This window comes from Planococcus citri, chromosome 4, assembly GCF_950023065.1.
Source record: "Planococcus citri chromosome 4, ihPlaCitr1.1, whole genome shotgun sequence".
Classification (NCBI taxonomy): domain Eukaryota; kingdom Metazoa; phylum Arthropoda; class Insecta; order Hemiptera; family Pseudococcidae; genus Planococcus; species Planococcus citri.
The window spans coordinates 19,390,674-19,414,086 of record NC_088680.1 but is presented as its reverse complement, the minus strand read 5'-3'; the positions used below and the strand labels follow the sequence as shown (position 1 = coordinate 19,414,086).

The 23,413-nt window shown below is 34.8% G+C and overlaps 1 protein-coding gene across 4 annotated transcripts in view; it reads left to right on the top strand.

The window, feature by feature from the left end:
• Positions 1-23,413, top strand: part of LOC135843656 (photoreceptor-specific nuclear receptor-like) — a 60,657-nt gene that overhangs the window by 6,842 nt on the left and 30,402 nt on the right. For 3 of the 4 annotated variants that reach the window (XM_065361611.1, XM_065361609.1, XM_065361610.1), the window contains exon 8: positions 17,805-18,096. In XM_065361611.1, coding sequence (XP_065217683.1) covers positions 17,805-18,096 — 292 coding nt within the window. Of the gene's footprint in view, positions 1-7,009; positions 7,441-17,804; positions 18,097-23,413 lie in introns of those variants that run through there. The other variant, XM_065361608.1, reaches the window with a different exon arrangement.

Sequence of the window (23,413 nt, the reverse complement as noted above, 5' to 3'; positions counted from 1 at the left end):
ACATTGCATCAAATGGAGTTAGCAAGCTGAAATTTACTTCGCAAACTAATTTCAATACGATATGAAGTCGACTGCATGGTGGTTTCAAATGGTTTTGAAGCTTCCAGCTACTTTGTGCGTCGTGCAACCTTTCAAAAAATTGCTGGAGGCTCCAAAATGACTTGAAATCCACTTGCAATCGACTTCGTAGCGTACTGAAACTAGTTTGCAGAATGAATTTCAACTTTCCAACTCCATTTGATGAAATTTTGTGGGAATTTCAAGTTTCAAAAGTCTGCTGGAGGCTCCAAAACTGCTCAAAACGGTTTGAAACCGTTTCCAATCGATTTGGCATGTCGAAAATAGTGTATATCCAAAATTACGGCTTTCTTGGTCAATTTGGTAAAATTTTGATTTTTTCCCTCATTTTTGACCTAAATTTGATTTTTAAAAATTCACCAAAAATCGAAAAAAGCACTTTAGCACTTGAAATTTTTCAGGTGATGAATTTTTGCCTGTTCTTTTGATTTTAAATTAAATTTTAGCGTTAATTACACAACTTCATTTAGTAAAATTTTGTGAAAAATTTCAACTTTCAGAAATCTTCTGGAGACTCCAAAACTGCTTGAAACAGTTCGAAAGTTTATAGTCGATTCGAAATGGTTTGGAAAATAAGATCCACGCCAAATTCCAGGTTTTTGGGTCGATTTGGTGCTTGGTCGTATTATCAAATTTCAAATTTTGATCCAAAATGTCTTCATCAACGCTTCCTTGCTAGGCATTACAACATATCAATTGCTCACATTTACATTTTCATAGCACGCCACTGAAAAAACAACGAAACCAGACAAAAGATCCCTCTAATACCACATATAAAATTCCCCTTCAGAATATTGCATCTCACATCAGTATAAGTATACGTATAGGATTCCGTTGCGTTAGAAACAACTCAGATGCTTCACGCTTTTAAAAAAAACTACCCCAATTAAAAGCCCACCACCGCGTGTCTCGAATTAATCCGATATTTCGCGTAGAGGAAAATAAAAATTAATTCATACGTACCTTTTCCTTCTTTGCTTTTCTGTGCATAGATATACAGGATGCTCGAACGAGCCAGAAGCCAGGAGACAAGGAGAGTCGGCGGTTCGCGGCGACAACAAAACTAGCGCACCCCGGTAAAGAAAATAGGAGCGGAAGAAAAACCTTTGGAAGGGATGAACAGATTATGGAGTCATAGAATCATGCGTCCGCCTTAGCGCGAAATCATAGGATTCGAATCGAGCTGCCGTTAATCCCATTGGTTGCGACTGTTGTCGTGATCCCCAACTGTTACCGCCCAGTTCTCAGTCACAAGTACATCGTGTTCGCGACTCTTCCCTTTACTCCGGCGCCTATTCGAGCGAAAGTTCAACTTTACGTTTTGATCGTATACTACAGCCTGCCACCGCGACGTCGAATTTGTGTACTTTCGGCGTACACTTCGCGCATTCGTTTCTGTAAGTATTTTAAACGTATACGGCGATTACGTATACCTACTTACTATCTTATGTATGCTCTGGTCGTGTTGAGCAATTTTCGCAGTAAATTTCTATATAGCGGTTAGCGGCGGTACAATTCGCTGTAATCGAGTTTAGTTCAGTTGATGAACTTTCATATGCCCAAGTACCTGTACTTACCTACATACCTAGTAACCTTAATTGTTCTGTTTCAACTTTCAAGTTCTATATTGGACGAGAAAAGTATCCCAATTGCCAGAAAAGTTTTTGAATCAGGCACAGTAAATCGAAACTATACGAGTACATCAAAAACACATCACTAGCCATAATATTTCAAACGCTATAATGCATTTTTGTCGATTTCTGGTGAATTGTTGGAATTAAAATTTGGGTCAAAAATGGAGAAAAAAATCTAAATTTCATCAAATTGACATATTAAGCTGAAATTTGACGTGTTTCCAATTTTTGACTCTCTATGAACTAACTAATCGGAAATGGTTGAGTTGAAATTCTCATGAAATTTTAAGCTGCAATGAAGTAGAAAATTCGCATAAAATTTACTCTACAAAATTACCTTAATTTCAATGTGCTGAGTCGATAGAAAAATATGGTTTTAAGCCATTCTGAAGCCTCAGGGGACCTTTTTGGAAATTCAAGTTGTTAAAAAAAACGACTTGAAATCTGTCCAATTTATCCTATCAATGGTGGGGGGGGGGGGGGGTCGAAAATAGAGTTCAAACCAAATTTCAGCAGGTCAATTAGGTGAAATTTTGATTTTTTCCCCGAATCTGATTTTCCTAAATTCGTGGAAAATTGAAAAAAACGTGTACTTACCTTACATAGACTTGAAATTTTGAGTGGTGATGTATTTTTTCATGCTATTTAGATTTAGCTTTGTTCATAAAAAAAATAATAATATATCTACCTAGCTGCAATTAGAATAATTCCCTTGTGAAAAATATTCACGTACTTATTTGTTGTTTTTTTTTTTTTTAAGAAGAGTGAAAGACCTCTAATTGTGAGTATTTCGAATTTTAGCCTCGGACTCTTTGATGCTGCTACACATTACTTTTTCTTGGCTCATGGCATTTTACACTACTTGGAAAACTTTGATGATTTTTCCCTCAGCTAACTGCATAAAAGGCTTCCTTTTTTTTCTAAGTACAGTTTTCACCACATTTCAAAGTTGTGGAGAAAAGGGGAAAAATGGCGTATTTACCAAGAGCCTCAATTTTGGGATTAGAAAAATTGAGGAGTTTCTCTGTCAAGTGAATCGAAGAGGTGTTATTTCTCTTGGCCTTGGAGAGAAGGGAGGGTGCAAATCGTGCTCTTGCACTGGTTCCCGGCACTTTCTGTGGGGCCTCAACAAGCTGGCGTGCTCAGAGGAGCCTTTAAAAAGCCTACTGCGAGCGAACGTAACGTTAGAGAGGTTATAGAAAGAAATTTCAGTAAAATTTTTCGTTGATGAAACCCAAAATTTTGTTCGATATGGAACTTGGAACCCCTCAGGAATTATGGAGGTTCAGTTCAATTTTAAAATATCGGAGAAAGGGGTAAAAATGTATCGAAAACCCAACCCTTTTCAAAAATTATTGAAAATTTTCAATTTCCATGCATTGATGAAAATTTTATAATTTTTCAATAAGGTTCATTTCTTATTGAGAGAGTCGAAATGATATTCGCAGGGCTCGTGTACCTACTCGATTCTTTTTTGAGTAACCAAAGGTACCTACTTACTAAAATCATCTTTTGGTTACTTTTTCAAAGCTTTGGTTACTATAAAGTTACTTTTTTTTACTTTTCCAAACTTTCAATTTTGTTAAATCTTGGCCTCAGATCGCCTTGTTTTCAGTTTCTGCCAAAAATAGCAAAAATTCTCGGTTTTTGTCAAAATTTTAAAAAAAGTGTAGTTTTTTACCAAATACCTTACTGCTTAAAATTGTCGTTTGTTTGCTAAAAAATTCTAAGAATCTGACTTTTTTCTGAACATTGTCCAGAAAAGTCTCGTTTTGTTACGAAAAACTGCAAAAAAGCCTTGCTTTTTCGTTATAATTGTCAAAGACCTCACTTTTGTCCCCACTTTCCAACAAAAAAAATCACTTTTTCACTAAAAAAGTTGCAAAAAAAGTCTGACCTGCGCTTTTTCAAAGAAAGTTTCAAACATATCACCATTTTGCCAGTAGGTAATTTTCAAAAAGCCTTGCTTTTTTTGCAAAAAAGAAAAAAATGACAAAAAATTCTCGCTTTTCACCAAATTGCAAACGATCTCGCTGTTTTATATTTAGATAACAAAAAATGTGAAAAATTTCCAAAAAAAGCTGGGTATTTTCTATTATAAAATTATCAAAATTTTGCTGTTTTGCCTGAAATTGCCCAAAAGTCTTGATTTATTGCCAAAGGTTTGAATATAGGCTCACTTTTCCGACAAAAATTTGAAAATAAGTATCATTATTTTGCCACCAACTGTTTCCAAAAAGTCTGGCTCAGTTACCGAAAAAATTGTTTGGAAAAAATCCAGGCTCAAGACCGAAATCTAAAGCACTAGACAAAGACGAGAACCCTGAACTCTGGGACTCAAACACCTAAGATTCAGAACTTCGAGTCCCGGTTTGAAAAGGGTATTCCCGGGTAAAATAGGAGAAATGCCCCTGTCCTCGGATTTTTGAAATTTTGATGAAACATTGTTGGATGCTTTTCAAAAAAAAATGTTGGGGCGAAAATAATTCTGCAATTTGACATGAGGGCCTCCAAAAACAATAGAAAATCAAACAATTTCTGGAAAACCAAATTTTGGGGTCATAGGCACCCCCCTCCCCGCCAATTTTTGGGCATCCCCTCCCCCAATGTGACCCTTGGGAGGGTCCAACTGCAAATCTCACTTCATATTCGTGTTCAGCGAGCTCGATTCATTTGATAACGATACCCATATTATCAAGCTTCTTTCGCCTCAAAATTGGGGAGGAGGTGCTTATGACTCTAAAATTCGGTTTTTCAGAAGTCGTTTGATTTTCTATTGTTTTTGGCAGATATATTTTTGAAAGGAAAAGAATTTTGTGCACCGGAATTGGGTTCGGAGATACGGCGTTTTCAAATTTTTTTTGTCAATAGCTCTCCTCGCCCCCCCCCCCGGGTCCAAAAAATGTTGAAAAAAATTCACATTGCTAGACTCATGTCTCCTCAATATATTTTTGGTGAATTCAAAATTTTTTATTCAAAACTTGTTGAAATATGATTCCCCCCACCAAAAAAAAAGTTTCTTCACCATTGTGAGCAAGGGGGTGGGGTTGGGGGAATTTTTTCACTCTAACATTTTTTTTAAAGGCACCCAACAATGTTTCATCAAAATTTCAAAAATCCGAACACAGGGCCATTTCACCTATTTTACCCGGGAATACCATTTCAGCCGGAGGTCGCTGGAATTTAAAATGAAATTTCCAAGTGTCCACCCCTGTTTTAAAGTTATTAGTTTTTTTTTTACATTAAACTCTTCCTACTTTCACAGAGCCCTCCTGAAATTTCCAAAACTGAAAGGCTTGGAGAAGTATGGGTTGGTGAAAATAGGTTCAGTTTGAACTTGACATACGTAAGGTACCTATAATCTCAAAGCCTAAGCTATGCAGACACTTGGTTTACTTATTATTTTTTGAGAGGATTTTTGGAGGTACTGAGAGAGGAGTAGTAGGTAGCATTTGAAAAAACAAAATTTTTTGGGTTTCGGTTTTGCTTTGAGACTTGAGAAAATTTCGTTTTGTTTTCGTTTTCAGAACTTGTGATGGAGGGGGGTAGGAAAAAATTTGAAATATTCTTCCAAAAATCATACGAACGTCTTGTCATTTAAAATGTTAAGTAACTGGGTTTGAAAGAAAATTACCAAAAACAAAAAATGTTGCTTTTTGATTTTGTAAAAAAAACTATTTTGAAAATCACGATTTTCCATTTCCTTTTTTTTCTTTTCGTAGAAAATGTAGTTTTATTTGGAATGTGGCCCCAAATTTGATCACAACATTTAAAAAATACCTATGCCACACAATTTTCTTTGTTTTTTGTACATATTTTGCCTGAATCAAAATACCTGTGAAGGGTTGAAAAAGTCGTGAAAATTCTCTCTAAACGTAAAATCAATCAAGTAATTTGAGCACCTACTCATTCAATTTAAATGTTTTCTTCATTTTTTTTTTTCAAAAAATTGTCATGAAATTGGGACTTTGGTCTAAATACACTAACTTGTACATGTACACAGCCATTCAAGTTCAGGTTCAGTACTTTTCTGTTCGCTAAAATCATCGCTAAAATAAATTAAAAGTAACAAAAATTAATTACCCACCCGCTTTCGTGCATTTCACGGGATGACCTAAATGAATGAAATTGATTTATTGCCTCCGAGAAAAAAATTCCATCGAAAGAGAAGCGAATTTGAAAACGAATTAATAAACGAAGTAATTTTCTCGATACCTATTTTTTCCATCGGTGATTTACGCCTTAATGAATCTGTTTCGAGAACCTTTACCAGCAGTTTACCTACTTACAAGTGTGGAAAAAGAAAATTTATACCGGAATGAAATTCGAATTAAACTCTTAATTAAATTTGGACCGATTGCGAAATTTTTTATTAGAGCTGTACTCGTAAGTCGTAAACGTTGTAATTCGAATGTTGATTGTTTTTTCTTTCGAATTTATATTTTCCAATTATCGATTCTTTCTTTCTCAATGTGAGATTATAGTTATAGGTATACCTATTTGCGTGAGAGGGTTCTCATTAATTGATGAAGACGTGTCAATTTGGGTCAAAGTCCTCGCCATTGTGCAATTTTCGAATCTATTGGATATTTTTTCGAATTATATTTTATTGTTTTTTTTTTTCAAGTTAAGGGTAGATTTTTAAGTTATATTTTAGATGATAGAAAATAGGTAATGTGAATTGTGAAAGATTACAATGAAATTTGGTTGTAACCGTAAAAGAATTCGTAAGGGAAACCCTCCGAAAACCTCGTCGAAAAAGCGTCTATCTATAGTCGTAGTCTTCATCGTCTCGATAAACAATCTAAATTCTCTGGTTTTTACCGCGCTGCAGGTACCTGGTATACTGGTACTTTCGACGTATTACTTTTTGAAATAGCAATTTTGCCGCGATAATCTGAGTCGGGGAACAGTAAAGATGGCGGCGGATGCGTTGAAAAAAATATACGACGAGAGACGAGCGAGGGTTTGGGGTGCGAGCACGACGACGAAGGGGAAAAGCCTTTAGGTATTTTTTTTTGCCCCCTTGTGTTCGAGTTACATTTCGACGCTTACGCTTTTCTTTCATTTATAAGGTGAAATGTTGGCGGCGATGGGTGAACGGCGCATGGCGCATGCGTTTTTTTGTTTGTTGTTTCACTTCTAACAGGAGGGTTTGGCTTGGTTTCGCTTTAAAGATAACATCCTCCAGTAAGGGGTACGGTAAACGCTATCAGGTCAAAGCTTACTTCTTACCGAAGAGAAAAGGGGAAACATTTTCCATTTCTGACATTTACCAGTAGCATAATCGTTGCATGAGCCGATGATTCGTCGTCGACTAGCGTATAAGCTCGCGTTCGCTCGATGCTGAAATTTTACCACCGATTTATTCTAGTCAGAAATTTTCATTTTTTCATTCTAGTCATATGTGGTATACAATTTGAAATTGGTCTAGGTTGCCGGAGACCTACCTGTGATAAGAAACGCGTTATCTACCTACCGATACGTATTCGAAAATCCGCTGATATTTTTTTTTTAGTGATTTATTGGACGATGAGAGTGCAGGATTGTTGAATTATATGTACTGTTTTGGTGAACTCTATTGAGATGAATTTGAGTTGTGACAGTAGTGCCGATCAGCCTTCTTTTCATCATGTTTACCAACATCATTATCAAAGGCCTGAGACCGTCCCGACGTCTTCTGGACAAGCCACGTCGTCCGGAATCGCTGATATAGATAATAATCACGGTATGTCGATCATATCTGCGATACATATTCGTCTGTATGTCGATTGTTTGGAAATGCTTTGATTTTTACTTACTTGAAAAGTCGTAAATTGAAAGTTTTCTTTGAAGTAGGCTTGTTTGTTTAGTTTTATCGCATTTGCTTTTTGATTTTTTTTTCATTGCTGTTTGTTATGGATTTGCTTTTAAAATGCCTGGTTCTTTGCCTAAGTTTATTTATGCTTTCAGAACAGAATTTTTATCAAATAGCCTCAAATTGTACAGAAAAGTTGAAGAGTGAAGTTTTAGAAAGTTGAGAGAAACCTGTTTAAAGTGAAGAAAATTGAGAAATATTTCAATATCTGACTTATTTTTGCATGAATAATTGTTAAACTGACTAAATTTGTCTTTCCACGTGAAAAATGAATTTTCAAAATTTCTAGGGACTGAACAGAAAAGTGAAATGGGAAAATTTTTTGCTCATCATCTGTTTTCAGAAAGATGAGTTTTTTTGTTAGGTATTAAACCCTTTACCTTCAAGTTGAGAATTTTCTCTCACCATGTCATTTTCTGTTTGAACAAAACTTCGATACTTGAATGATAAAATCGTGTCCAAAAACCACTTTTAAAATTTCGTAAAACTTCAATTTATTACCGACGAACAAGTCTGAACCAAAAACCAAATCAAATCCTCTTTTTCTGGAAGTGCAGATGAAATTTAGGTTCGCACCTGATTTTAATCTGCTGTTGAATTCACTTTTTACTTTTTTAAGTCGTTCCGAGCACATGATTAAATTTACCTATAGATTCCAAAAGTGATTAGGGCACATTTTGAGAATATTTGAAGAGTTTCAAACTTTTTCTGGAGGGTTTGAAAATGACAAAATGTTACCTGTTAAATTTTGGTCGAACTGCTTCATTGATTTCGTGAAATTTTAAAAATTCATTTGCCTAAATTGAAACATGAAATTTGGTAGGTAGCTGAAAATTTGATTTTAGAGTCCTTCAAATCCACGATGATGAAATAATAATTATTAGTTCCTTCGTTAGTGTCTGTTTCATTTAGGTATATTTTTAACTGCAAGTGTGAATGAAATTGAAAAAATATCAAATTTACAAAATATTGCCTGTTCAACGTGGTTTTGTTTTTTTGAAAATATTGACCTTAGTCCAGTTTTGGAAATTCGAGTTCATAGTTTTTTCAAATGGGCGAAGCCTACATTTTTCAATTTTTTTAACCAATTCATACAGAGAGAAACATGATTTATTGATGTAGTCGATTCGTAAAATGTGAAATCCCATAATAATAAATGTTGAGACCGATGAAGATGGGGAGGGGGATGGTACTGGTTAAACTTGGTTTTATATAATCAAGCTCATCGTATCAAAATTTGGAGACTTAATTTATTCTCTCTCTTTTTTTTTTTTGGAAAAACTAAAGGTGTAAGTTCTTTTTGAAAGTGGGCCTATACCTATACAACTTGGTCTATTTTTCAAACATTTTTTTCCTGAAAAAAAAATACTATAACTTGTAACCTTTATTGGCCTCCTTAATTCAAGAGGAATTAAGTTTGATTAAAAATTAGACATCTTGAAAATTGGGCAACATTTTACTAAAAAATTTCAAAAATTGATGATGAAATTTTGTAAAATATTTAATAGGCTATCATTGCGTTTATCAATTATCTCGAAACAATCTCAAATGCAAATTTAAATTTATGTTCTGAATTTCATTTTTTGATTTTTGGTGAATTTTTGTGAATTTAAAATGGTTTATTTCCCCAAAAAGATCAAAAATTGAGGCCTTTCCTTTGCCTTACGTATTTTTAATTTCTCGATCGATTTGTGAGACTTTTGAGCCCCCTCTAGCTAATTGTGAGATTGTACTGCAGATTTGGAAAAAAAGTCGTAAAAAACAATTAATTTCAACTTCTCTTTAATACTTGTACAGAAAAATATTAAAATCAGTTGAAGGCTCTCAGTGGGCTCAAAACCACTTCAAATCTATTTGAAACGTGAAAAATCAGATAAAAGAGTATAAGTTGAACAAAATCGCAGCTTTCTAACTCGATTTTATCAAGTTTTGATCTTTGATAATTCTATAAAAATTTAGGCAAAAGCCACCTATAGGTGCCTATTTAAATTTTTAAAAATTCATAAAAAACTAAACAACGAAATTCAACGACTGAAATTTGGCTTGCTGATGTATTTTTGTTTCAGTTTTTTTTTTTTTTTTTTTGATTCAAAAATTGTCTGCTTTTTGGAAAAATTTTTGTGTGTGGGGGGAAAGGTTGTAAAAATGATTTAGGGACAATCTTCCGAATCCATTTTCCCTATAACTTTAATCACCATAAATGACCACTTCGCCGAATGAAATTTCCCGAACGTTTTTTCTTGACTTCTGAATTCTCGGATCTGATCTCCCGAATTGATATTTCCTGAGTGAATTTTCCCCAAAAACTTAATATGACAAATGTAAGAATTTTTCGTAAATCCAGCTACGTACAAAGTAGACGTTTTAGGCAATTTTCATAAAGAAAGGTGATTTTTTTCCAATTTTAGCAAACAAAAAATGAGACTTTTGGGCAAATTATACGAGAATAAAACAGGTGTTTTTGAGATTTTGGCAAAAAAACCTAGATTTTTTGACAATTTTGGTCAAACTTTTTTTTTGTCAATTGTAACTGGAGAGAAGCCTTTTTTACTGCTCTTACAAAAAATTAGGATTTTTCGAAATTAAAGCCCAATGAAACCAAGAGCTTTGGTAATTTGATAAAAAAATGTCAAGTGTTTTTTTGTAGTTTTCTTAAACAATTTTTTTATCAATTTTTACTGGAGAAGGATCTTTTTTACTGATGTTACAAAAAATTAGGATTTTTCAAAATTTTGGCTCAAGAAACAAGAGTTTTCGTACTTTTGATTGTGATAATTTTGATAAAAAAATGTTGTTTTTTTTGTAATTTGACCAAAAAAAAGAAACTTTTTTGTGACAAAAAAAGCAAGACTTCCGGAAATTTTTGCCAAAAAAAGTCGATTCTGCAATTTTGACAAGAAACATGACTTTTTGACAATTTTGATTTTTAAAAAGTCATTTTTGATAATTCTGAAAGCAAATCGATTTTTCTTGACAATTTTCCTTTTAAAAAATAATTTTTTTTTCAATTTCGGCATAAAGTGAAATTTTTTGGAAAGTTATGACCAAAAAAATACCGCTTTTGTAATTTTGGCAAAAATTGAACGTTTTCTCACTTTTCTGCATTCGATAGGATGGGTTTAGGAGGAAGTGGATTCGGGAAATTGGTCATTCGGAAAAACGACAATTCTAGGATTTTCCATAAAAATTTATAAAATGTAACATTTACTTGAAAAAGGGTAAAAGATGATTTAGAATAGAAAATTTGCGTAATTTAAATATGAAATTTCTTTGAGTAAAATTTTTGTATTCTCAAGAATTTTAGAAAAAAAAAAACTTTTTGAATAAAGTGATGATTGGTTCTTATCACAAAAATAAAAGCTGATCTCACTCGAATACTTAATGTATTGTTGAGTTTATTCAAATGTAGATTTCTGATCTAAAAATCTGATACCTACCCTATTTTTTTAGACCTTTATTTTCTCATTTTTCATGAGTAAAATTTCAATCAATTTTAAAAGGGCTCCATTTATTTACCTGCAGTGTAGGTCAGTGGTCCAAGGTTTTAGAATATTTTTTCTCTCATATATTTTTTGTTGATGTCTTCATTTTTTTCTAACTTTTCGTCCCAATTTATTCGTTCTTTAAGTACACTTGAAATCTTCTCCAAACTGTTTTCTATCTTTAGGCCTACCAGTTATCTTCCATTCTAATCATCTCCTGTTCTATTCTGTGGGCCTATAATAAAATATTTGAATTTGAATATGAAGCATCACCAAGCCTCGCAAGCCATTTTCTATGACTTCTGTGCTCGAATTATTCTTGTACCTATAATTTCTTTTGAATCCGACAAAATGTGGCGTTTCTACTCCACTCAAATATTGCAAAAATCATGCTTATTTCAAGTACCTCTACCTACCTATATATTTGATTTTTTACCTCTCATTTCTAAAAAATTTCAAACTACAGATCCTTTCCCAGTGGATCATTTTTATTACAAACTTATGTAAAACGTGCGGTATTCAGAAAAATCAAAGGGGTCCTCAAAGTATAAAACATTTCTCGACCAGCCTCTTTTTAATTCTCTCAACCCTCAAACATCTCACCTATTACTCCACTTTATACCTACTTTATAGGCACTACGTATACAAATAATATATCTACACTTGCCATAAATACCTACTTATCTCAAACCCTACTTCTTCCAAAATAAGCCACCTCGATTCAGGGTCTCTTCGCAGTCTTCAACCTTCACGATGACCAACAGTTAAAAACACATCGACTCGATGTATACCTACCCAGTATCCAAGATCCCGATGGAATTGCTGTTCATTTTATGCTAAAGACAAAACAAAATCGTAAACCCTCTTACACATATCGCCATCCCAAGTCGTATATGTGTATACGTAGGAAAACCGACTCGAATCACTTTTCTAAATCACATTTCGCCATTAATAAAAGATTTACGCCGACGTGCTCAGTTGCTCGGTGCTTTTACATTTGCATAAATCGTTTTAAATTCGTATATTATTATCGACGCGTCGAGCAACGAGCTTTCCTCCGTGGTTCAACTTCACGCGATGGGCTTGGGTTAAAAGTGAAAAATACGAGTACGAGACAAATGGTACTGATACAGAGCGTTGTATAAAATATCGACTGTATAATGTTGCATTTTTATCGAATGATATAAAAATTCAATTTATTATCGCCTTCGTCTATATAGTGGTACGGTTTGTTTCTGGGCTGGGGCGTGGTTTGAGTAAATCCTACGTTTTGTTGGGATAAATAACTCAGGGATCGCCGATGCTGAAATATCAAAGAGTGTACAGGGTGTCCCGGCATGTAGAGTAACTTTCTTTCACGGCAGTAACATAGGCAATTCACCTTGAGTACAAATAAGCATGTTTGCCTACATTGGAATTTAAAGGGGATGAATTTTATTTCATGAAATTTTTTTTTTTTAAGGATTGTTTGTAATCAAAAATTGGATACAATTTATAAAAGCTGTTGTAGGTAAACGTTTTACTCATATTGAGTTGTTTTACCCCGTTTGACTAATTATTTAAGGCAACAATTTTTTTTTGAATTTTTTCGAGTGTTTTTCAAAATTCAACACCTTATTTTTTTTTCAAGTAATCAAAATAGAGGAGAGGAGGTTGCGCCATTAGAAAAAGCACTTTTTTTTCTTCAAGAAACATTAATAAATAATGATAGGTAGGTAAAGAGGTCATTTTTTTGACATTTTCATTTTAAAGAAAAATAGTTTTAAAAAAAGTATATATAGTCCTTCCTAATCAGTGATCATTGATCACCTAGCATAAAAATCGACCACATGGAAAAATTCTAGACAAAACCAGCTCCTTCAAATCCTAAGATAGGCAAACATGCACATTTGTACTCAGGATGGGTTGCCTATGTTACTGATGAAAGAGCGTTATTCTATACCGGGACACCCTGTATATGGCAATAAAAATGATGCGAATTGGATGTCATTGTCATCATAAATTTATGAAGTTTCATTTACAATATAAATGTATGTATTTCAAATCAAACCTATCTAAAGAGCCCTACTACCTACTTCCAAAAATATCATTCAATCGCGAAATGGTCAAATAGTGAACCATTCACTCATAAAGTCGTAAATATGTAAGAAGCCTGCCACTTGCAGCTAACTTAATGTTTAAGGAGGATAAAATTTGAAAGAGTTGGGATAAGTACTTAAATCTGGGCTATATTTTGAAAGCCCGAGTGTAAAAACTATCTCCTTAATATGAATATAAAACACCTACGTTAATATTTTCGGTCAGTTATTCGCCTATTTTTCCATTTTATTTGAGGGTGAATGAACTTTTTCAAGGATAATTCAAGCCATGTGAAAATATAAATATTATAGGACGCAGATCCATTCAACCTATATACGAAATCAGTAGGGATGCAAAACACAATTGTTAAAATTACTTTTCACGAGATAGGTCTTAGGTACCTACCTAGCTAGACCTACTTATTTTTGATGAAAAGTTTTTCTCATCGGTGCATCAGCAGAGTCGTCACAGGTGGCTTGAAAATTTCATAGCTTCTATCTCCAAAATCCATACCATCCCCCCCACCTCCCTCTTGACTATTCTTGGGGCATTTTATACCCAATTTGATTATTTGAAGATGAGAGATGACTTTTCTCTCCATTTCTTGAATAAGTCATCGATTTTTTGGTTGACCAGTGTTTTTAAAGTTTATTTTATTTTATCCAGTTGAATTAATTTTCGTTTTTTTTTTTTTGGAGGGAAAGGTGGAGGACACCACTCTGGATTCCAGTGCTGAGTGACATGACGAGAGCTAGTCCTCAAAATTTCTGACCAAAAGTCTACAAAAATTGTTGCAAATCATTTATAAATATATGGATAATTCTTATTGTAGAGAATTTACAAAAAATGTTAGAAATTGATACCACCAAAAAAATCGTTGAAAAAGAATTCCTACCCCCCTCCCCACCCACTTCAGGAATATTCATCCATTAAGGAAATAAAAAAAATTAAATACTTAAACTTAAATATCAAAACATATTTGAAAAAAAAAAATTGATATAGAGAGAATGTGACCTCGCCATTACAAATTTATTTCATTACGAAATTACTAATAATGTAATTCAGCAAATAACAACTACATAAATGATGGATAGACTATAAAAAAAAACCAAATGAATTTTATATTTTGATTGATTGTGGGAGGGCCCCCGAGGGGGCTTTACCGCGTCGGCGTCGCCTGGTAAAAAAATGGCAGTTTTCATAAGAATTAACCGGTATTTACTTTTAAATTCAGGTTCAACTTGAATAATATGTACTTATTGTTTCCAACATACTTGTTAGGATGGATCGTGAAAAAAGAATACCCTTGGAGGGGAGATTTGAACTCTCAAAGAGGGGGCATTTCCGAAAAAATCGTGTTTTTTTTTGCGTTTGTGGCAAATATTTTGGAACGCAGTGGTGCCAATTTTTTTGATAATTAAGCCAATTTCGAAAAATTAAAAAAAATATACCTATAGCCAAAAAATTTTGATTTTTTGAAATTGGAAAAAAGTGTTTAAAAAATTGACATCACCGTGTCTCAAAATATTTCCCCAGTTTCAGAAATGATATATTTTCTGTATTTTAGCATAACTAGTGCGAAATATTTGCCAAGAAAAAATTTTCAATACCTACACGAATTTATCGAATTTGCTAATTTTCAACCTCTCAGTAGAATCCAAAATATGGTCTTGGATTTTGACGGCAATAGCATAAATCGACGCAGAATCTCAAATACGAGTACTTTTATTTGATACTGGGTCATTGTTCCCAAAACAGGTTGTGTAATGACTGGAGCGAAAAAACCACGAATTTTCGAAAATACTTACTTTTTGAGGGATCAAATCTCTCCTTCAGGCACACCTCCAGAGCTAAACATTTTTGTGGGTAAATTTCAACTCATAAACGAAGGTCTCTGCTGAATTTGGTCAAAATCCGCAGATTTTTTTTCGACAATCCGCCGTAATGATTGTGTTTTTAGGCTAATGGTGGATCTAAAATTTGAAAAATTTGAAAATGAATTACCTATGTTTATGTCTTACAATTTTTTTCACATTTTTAATTAAAATGTTCTGGCTTTTTTAGTGATTTTTTTCTGAAATGAATTGCTTTGCTTGCATCTTTTGTAGGTAATTTTTTAAGTTACTTTTTGGTCACTTTTTTGAACTTTTTTGCTTGCTAAAGTTATACTTTTTTTTGAAAAAATTGTGTTTGAGCTGTGAAAATATTAAATTTATAACAGGATTAAACTTTCATTTCTCAAAAATTATTACAATGACTTCTAGAAGTAGAACTATTTTAAATCACTGGAGAAGAGTCAACTTTTGCTGGAGGCTCTAGATCGACTCGATAATACTGTCACAATTATCGATTCATGAGGCGGACCAATTTCAGTTTATATACCAATTTTCAGATTTTTGTTTCTAGATTTACTTTTTTTGCAGAAACCCATTTTTAAAAATTCGCTAAAATCAAAAAATAAACTTCGATAGCTCAAAATTTTGTTTTGAGGTGTGGGTGAGGGTGACACGCTGTTCCAGTGAGCTTAGGTTTCTTTGTGAGCAATGGAGGACTGGCCTATGATGTTACCTGGCGATCGCCAGGGGCCCCAAGGACCCATGTTTAAATCAAACAAAATATGTTATTTTCACTTCCTCTGAACATAAATTTTTGCAAGCTTTGTTTGCTTTTCTTTTATTTAAAATCCAAATTTTTAATTAAGTAAGGTACGTTTAAATCCTAAAATTGAGTTGTTAAAAATATAAACTCATCACAAAAAATATTGTTTTTAGCCTCTCAAAATGTGCATTTAAAAAATTTTTTGCCTTCGCTTCGTTTGGGCCTCTGGTTTTTTTTTCGAATTGAGACTGAACGTTTATAAAAATCTAGTAGGTAGGTACCTATTCAAATTTTAATAAATTTTCAAACCAAAACAACACACTTTTCACCTGAAAAAAAAAATTGTTTTTCTGTTTCTCGAAAGTAGCGTTTGCTCTCACTTGGCTTGGGCCTGTTCGCTTTTCATTTTCAAAATTTGGTATTTTTAAAAGCCCAACGACGTTAAAATTCAAAAATTTTGAGCTAAAAAATTACACAAATTTTTTGAAAGCATTATTTTTTTACAACTCGAAATATGCACAAAATTTTTAAAAGCTTTTGCCCTCGCTTTGCTCGGATCAATAATTTCTATCTCTTTTCTAATCTAAAAAAAATCCATTTTTGAAACTTCCGTAAAATTCAAAACGGAAAATGAACAATTTTTTATAAGCTCCAATGCGAATTATATCAATTGATGAACTTGTCATTTTCTTCTGAAAAATGGGCATTTTCTTCTCATAGCGAATTTTCCGTCCCCTCCCCCACCATCACTCCTAAAAAAATAGACTAATTTTTGTCAAATTAAATTAGAAGACAGAAATAAAAATTAATGATTGCACAACTTGTATTCAAATATCCGAACCTGAGAAAAAACTGGCAAGCGAAAGGTTCTAAGGGAGAGGGGATGAAATTTTGAGGGCCTCATTCGGTGCATCTGCCACGAGCCCCCAACCGACCTAGTGCGCCTCTGTTTGTAAGTGTAAATTAAGTAGGTACCTCAGGAGCCTACTTTGAGTTGAAATAATTTTACAATTTGGGATTGAGGATTTCCAAAATGTTTATGTATAGGGAAGGAAGTTTAAAATCCTCACAGGGCATTTTCAAATCCAAATTTGATTTCAATGTATTTTTTCAAATGATATTAATGTATATGTACTTGTCAGACAGTTCTCTCTTATCACTCTCTCCCTCTTTTTCTTCACCCAATTCAATTCAATTCAATTCAATTCCATTCAAAAGATCGCAATTCCTCAAATTTGTCGTATAAGGGCAAAATAACTCCGAAAAAGTATAGGCCTATTTAACTCATCAAAATCCACAATCCTCACGCTCGAACGCCTCATATATGTACCTCGAGGGTTTCTCAAACCACTGACTCCTGCACCTATTCCGTCGAATACTCTTTGAACTATGAAACACTTGCCGAGCTGATAATGCACTTTACCATAATCGAATCACACACCTCGAGCCAAAAACTGCATGAATGAAGATTCGTATAGTCGGACGATTGTTGCAGGATTAATTTACAAAAATCGACTAATACGATCGACGGCGCAGATCTGACCTATAGAAAACAATGCGCAAATATGAAAATTAGACCGATAGGCTCATTATTATTCGCACTCGGCGACGGATTTGTCCCAGGAGGAGGCTTGTGTGCGGCGTATCCTCGCGTATATATCGTGTATACGAAGGGCAATCAATTTACTTGATTTCATTACAATTCGTCGTACATATTTATTCCGGTGGCCCCCGTCAATATAACAAAAGGATTTACCATAGGGATGTGTGCGCTGTGTATGTATTGTATGTAGTACACACAAGCAACAGGCCTACTACATACACTAAAAGCACTGCGACTGGTGTACTATGCGCCTTATAGTCTTTTATATTATGGTAATAGACGCGTACACATTCACATTTACTATTAGTATAATTAATGCGGTACCACGCCCGCCGACGTTAACTCGATACATTATCAAAATGGGATTTAGACTTATGCAGATTTAATATGCGTTTTCTACATTTCTACTGCGCGTATATCTGACATCGTAGATTTTCCATTTCTTATACATTTTGTTTTCGTTTTATTTTCAGATACTATCCATGGTGCCAATTCGGATAAATGTTCGCCAACTTGTAGCCCTGTCCATCCATTGGCCTTGTGCCTCGGTGGTCCTGTATGTGCGAATCAACAAACTGTTGTGCGAGCTACCAGAACACCTCCTCACAATCAGTACCACGGTACGACGAATGGTAAAAGCAAATGTTTAGGATTGACTTGTGTCGTATGCGGAGATACCAGCTCGGGCAAACATTACGGCATTTTGGCCTGCAACGGATGCAGTGGGTTTTTCAAACGCAGTGTTAGGCGTAAATTGATCTATAGGTGAGTGTTTGTTCATTTGTTGCGTATTTGTGTTGAGCTTACTCTCAATAGACCTAGAAGTGCTCATGATGAAAAAAAAAACGTTCATTGCATGAAATCTGTAGTAGGTGTGAGAAAATTTGAGGCGGTCAGAGGGAAGAAATGAAAATCAAATTAGGTACTCGTAGATGAAGAAATTATGAACTTTAGAGATAGTTGGAAAGAACATCGTCCGAAACACCCTCGATCAAAACTTCAGCTGCCCAAATTAATTTTAGGAAAATTTTTAAAAATCAAAAAAAATTCTGAACACGTTTTTTTATTTTTTTAAATGTCATGAAAATAACTGAAATACGTAATTTTTGATCCTATAAAAAATGGCAACCCTGTTTGGTTAAGTAAATAGACTACAACCTATTTACTGGGTAAAACTGTGAAAAATAGGTCATGAAAAATTGATGTTTTTTTTATCTGGGAGTTCTGTTAAACACCATAATGATGCTTAGAAGAGATTTTTATCGAGATGTCCATCCTCTGATTTGAACGGTACTGCGATTTTTGGAAAGAGCATAATGTGAAAACACTTTCAAAATGTCCATCTGGAAATCGGCTCAAATATGGATAAATATTTGAAACAGGTTGAGGATAAGCCATCACTCAATTTTTAGTTGCTCAAATTGATTTTCAGGTTTTCTTGTTTCTGGAGAAATTTTTGTGCTTATCCTGAAGAAATCGAAAATCACGCTCGCTCCATAATTGCTTGAAATTGCAAAGTTCGAATTTGGAGCCTGGAGGGTTAGTTTCAGATCTTCTTCTTCATCTTTTCATGTCCAGGACACTCCGACCTCCTTAAATTCTCCCCTTCCATCTCTGAACCAGGTCTTCCATGTGTTTGTTCATTTCACCCTACAGCTCATCTCTAGTGTATGCAGTGGCCCGTGCTACATGCAAGGAGGTGGTCGTCATTCTGTCTTTGCCCATAATCCGGATACTTCGCATCATCCTGAATGTCCCATCTAGTAAGGTTTACTGCTATCTGGGTGCATCCAGCTCAGATCAGGTTCAGTGTGAGCCACTCTACATACTGCAGTTTGTGTCCATTTGCCAAGATCTCGTTACATCTGGTACTGGATCCACTTCCATCACATGAGTCTCCCTCATAAAACTCCTCCTGGACTTCAGCCTTGGGGTGACCTCTTTCTGGTTGAACATAACATAGCGGGGATCTTGTTTTTTCTTTGTCCTCTCTACATCCACCTCTACACACTATCTTATCCCAGGAGGTGCAATGCCGCATATTCTTGGTAGGTGTTTAACACTGGTTGGTCTGAGGCAGCCAGACACAGTTCTCATGGTGTTGTTGAGAGCAACGTCAATCTTCTTAACATGTGCTGATCAGCCCCAGGTGGCACATCAATCGTACTCTGCTGTAGAGTAGCACGAGTGCAATGGCTGTTGTCCTCAGTGTCTTTAGCTTTGATCCCCATCTAGTTGATACCAGTTTCTGCAGCAAGTTGTTTCTTGCTTCCACCCAGCTGCATTCCTCCCCATACCAGCTTCAATGTGCACTTCACCTTTGTATTCTTCTGGTGGAAGCTACAGCTACACCAGGGCTGTAAGGTAATTGAAGGGCTAATTGTGAAAGTCGCCTTAGTCAGCAGTGATTTTTGTACATAATCAATGAAAACATTGTTGTCCTGCTTCAGTGATAATGTAAAAACTTCATGGTCAAGTATTAAAAAAGCATCTTCAACTATCCCAGAATGCATTACAATACTCATTTTTCCCTTTAAAATTGATGAAATATGAAAAAAAAAAATGTTTAAAGTTGTGTGAACAAAAAAATGACTAAGGCGACTTTCACAATTAGCCCTTCAATTTAATTTCATATGATCGGAAAATGAGTAGTTTCCTAGACAGTTTTGTGATTGGAAAGTATGTCTTTAACTCAGCTATCAAAACAAGTGTGGAAAGTAGTTACTTTCCTCCCTAGGGACGAAAGTAGAGAGGAAAGTAACTGTTTTCCGCATATGTTTACAAATTCAAAATTAACAATTTTTTAAGATTTCAGCATTTATTTTCCTCTCATATGAAATTAAAATAGTATACGCGACAGGATTGGACAGTAACGTGATTAACTTGTTTGATTTAAGTCGCTCGGCTTTGCCTCGCTCCTTAAACTTCATACTAGTTAATTGCATACTTTCTGCTCCTGTCACGTAATATACCATTATGTTGAAAAATTACGGCAGTACTTTACAGTATTTTACCAAAAGTTTATGGGGAATATATATTGGCATGAGGCATGACAGAAAAAGTGTTCGAACGACAGGACATTCAAACGACAAAATAAGGCATTCCAACGACAATTTTCAACAATTTTCAACGACAGTCCAGCACAACAACTTAAGTGATACAAACGACAATTCGATCTCATACAAACAACAACAGAAATGTAATCCACATCCAAATAAATTATTCCCCACCAAAAGAAGAATTGCCCGGAAAAATAAATTATTCCCCGCCAAAAAAACAAAATGCCCGGCAAAATAAATTATTTCCCACCGAAAAATTTTTTTCAGAGGAATAACTCATTTTGTGATTATGCAAGAAGTTCATTTTTGAGTTTCTTGATTTCATATGGCTGAACTAATTGCTGAGCAAGGTCAAAAAACTCATATATTTTGAGTAATAAACCTCAATTAAAAACACTATTTTCTCTTTCTTTAATCAGATACTGCAATTTTGATTTTGCTCAATTTCCTCATGTTAAACAATTTTTTAACTTCAAAATCACTCTGGAGGAAGGTGAACTGTCTCCTGCCTCTTGCTCAGTTCAGCTCAGACTTTAATTCATTTGGAGATGTTCCAATTTTTTATTTGGGTTTGCTGCCTGGTGATCCGCATAAGTCGAGCACGTCAATTTGTTCCTGCCGCTACAACACTAAATCAGCACTGTGCAAGCATACTTTAGGTAGGTACCAATGCACATTCGTCTCAAGCTCATTGAAGTTCCTGCTGAAGGGAAGTCAATTCCTTTGGGACAGAAACGGAAGAGAGGCAGATCCTCATACTAGATGAACTGTGTGTTTTTTTTTTACTGTCATGCTTTTTATAAATTTTTGGATGTGCAATTCGTATTATTTAAGTCGTTCACTATTTTATTTCTTTGCCATGCACGATTTGTCGTTAAATGTATTGTATAGACGTGCATTAAATTATTCTGTCGGGCAATACCTTATAGTGTCGTTGACATTCATTTACTGTCGTTCAAAAACTTTTTTTGTTGAAATAATTCTTTTCCCGTGCAATGCCTTTTTCTGTCGTTAAAATGCCCTTTTTTCGTTGTTAAAACGCCTTTTTCTGTCGTGCCGATAAATCACACCCAAAATTTATTACCATATTTTACCATAATTTACCAAAAAGCCAAATTAACACTTTTTTTCCATCTTTCCTTCATAAATTTCCAAATTTCCTTGGAAATTTATGATTTAAAAGTTACCAAAAATTTTCTCCATGAATTTCCAAAAAATCAAAAAAATGTCCACAAAAAATTTTCTATAATCTTTAATAACACCTAAAACAGATGAAAGTTTACTACAGAGGCAGGTCAGAAGTTCAGAACTTTGAAGTCAACTACAAAAAATAACTCTTCATATTCAAATTAGTAAAATACCATAAATACCATAAAATACAGTATTTTACCGTATTTTACCGCCGTATTTTACCAACGAATAAATTACGGTAATTTAAAAGCCCTGAGCTACACATTTGAGTTGTGGATGGATTTGGTCTGAGGGAATTATCCACGTAATAGGTCTCTAGTTTATTCAGGGTTTCCTGCAACATTTCTTGCACTTCTATGTGTGTATCCCCCTGAGCAGTTGCTGCCAGGTCATCTGCATACAGGAAGTGTCTGGTCTGGTCTCTGATTGGCTGTTCATTCGTGTATATGTTGAATAGAATTGGAGCTAGAACACTCCCCTGTGGCAGGCCATTTTTTTGCCTTCTCCATCTACTGCACTTCTCCTTGTGGGTGACATAGAACATCCTATTACTGAGCATAGATTTAATGACGGTGGTGACATTTTTCAGATAAGATACAGTCATTTGTGCGAATTTTAAAAATTAAGTGCTTGCCTGGAAATTGTCTCAAAAAGTAAAACCAATGTGGGTGAAGTACATAATAGACACTGCACTTGGGGGAAGACATCCAACTAGCCGCCCTATTGGCTAAATTACACGTGTCATGCCAAATTCATCCGCTGGGTGCTCTTGGCTGCGCTGTTGTCAAATTCTTGAACAAAATACAGTGCAACCAAGAGCACCCAGCGGGAGAAATTAGCACTACACAAAATATCACTACCTTCCCTTTTCCCCGTTGCCTGCAGATTGAAGTACAGCACAGTCAAGGTCAAGAGCACCCAGTGGGAGAAATCGGCATGACACAAAATATCATTACCGTCCCTTTTCCCCCGTAGTCTGCAGTTCGATGTCTTCCCGGAGGGCCCAGGTGCAGTGTTTATGAAGGCGAAGCTACAAATTAACAGGTCAAGGATAAGCAATAATTTGGTTTTTAGCCGCACGAATTAATTTTCATGCCTTCTGGAAAAATTTTTAAATTTTGGAGATGTCGAAAATCGTGCTGTCCAATCTTCAGAATGACCAGAATTCTAAAAAGGTCAATGATGTTCAATTCAGCATTGGGTAACATTTTGAGAAAATTTCAAATTTCAAAAATCTGCTGGAATCTCCAGAACTACTCAAACCCGTTTCAAATCGATTCGAGGGATCGAAATTAGAGTACATATCAAATTTAAACTTTCTTGGTTAATTTGGTGAAATTTCAAGTATTTTTCAGCATTTTTGGCTCAAATTTGATCTTCAAACATCTATTTTTCCAGCCTACAATAAACGTAGGTAGGCCTAGGTGTAAGTTTACAACTCTCAATTCACCTTTTCTTTTTTTCAATCTTTTTTCCATCGTTTCTATGTACATGCACCACTTTTATTTAAACCCCTACGCAGACACATCTCACCTCTTTTATCTTCCGCTTTCAGCGATCAAATTATATCCTCGTTTACAATCCGACCGCTTCATCACAATGCAGACACCCAACTGTATCAATCTACTCCAAAGGGACTATAACCTCCCCTAACCATACACCAGGAACACCAAACTGACCATTATTATTCACTTTTGAAACTCGTTTACGAATATGAAAGGGAAAAGACGATTCCGTCACAAGAGTATATTCTTCATCCTTTTGTAGCCTAAAACTTTCCACATGCAGCAAAATATCGTACTCCGCGAATATAGAGCACAAATAACATCATA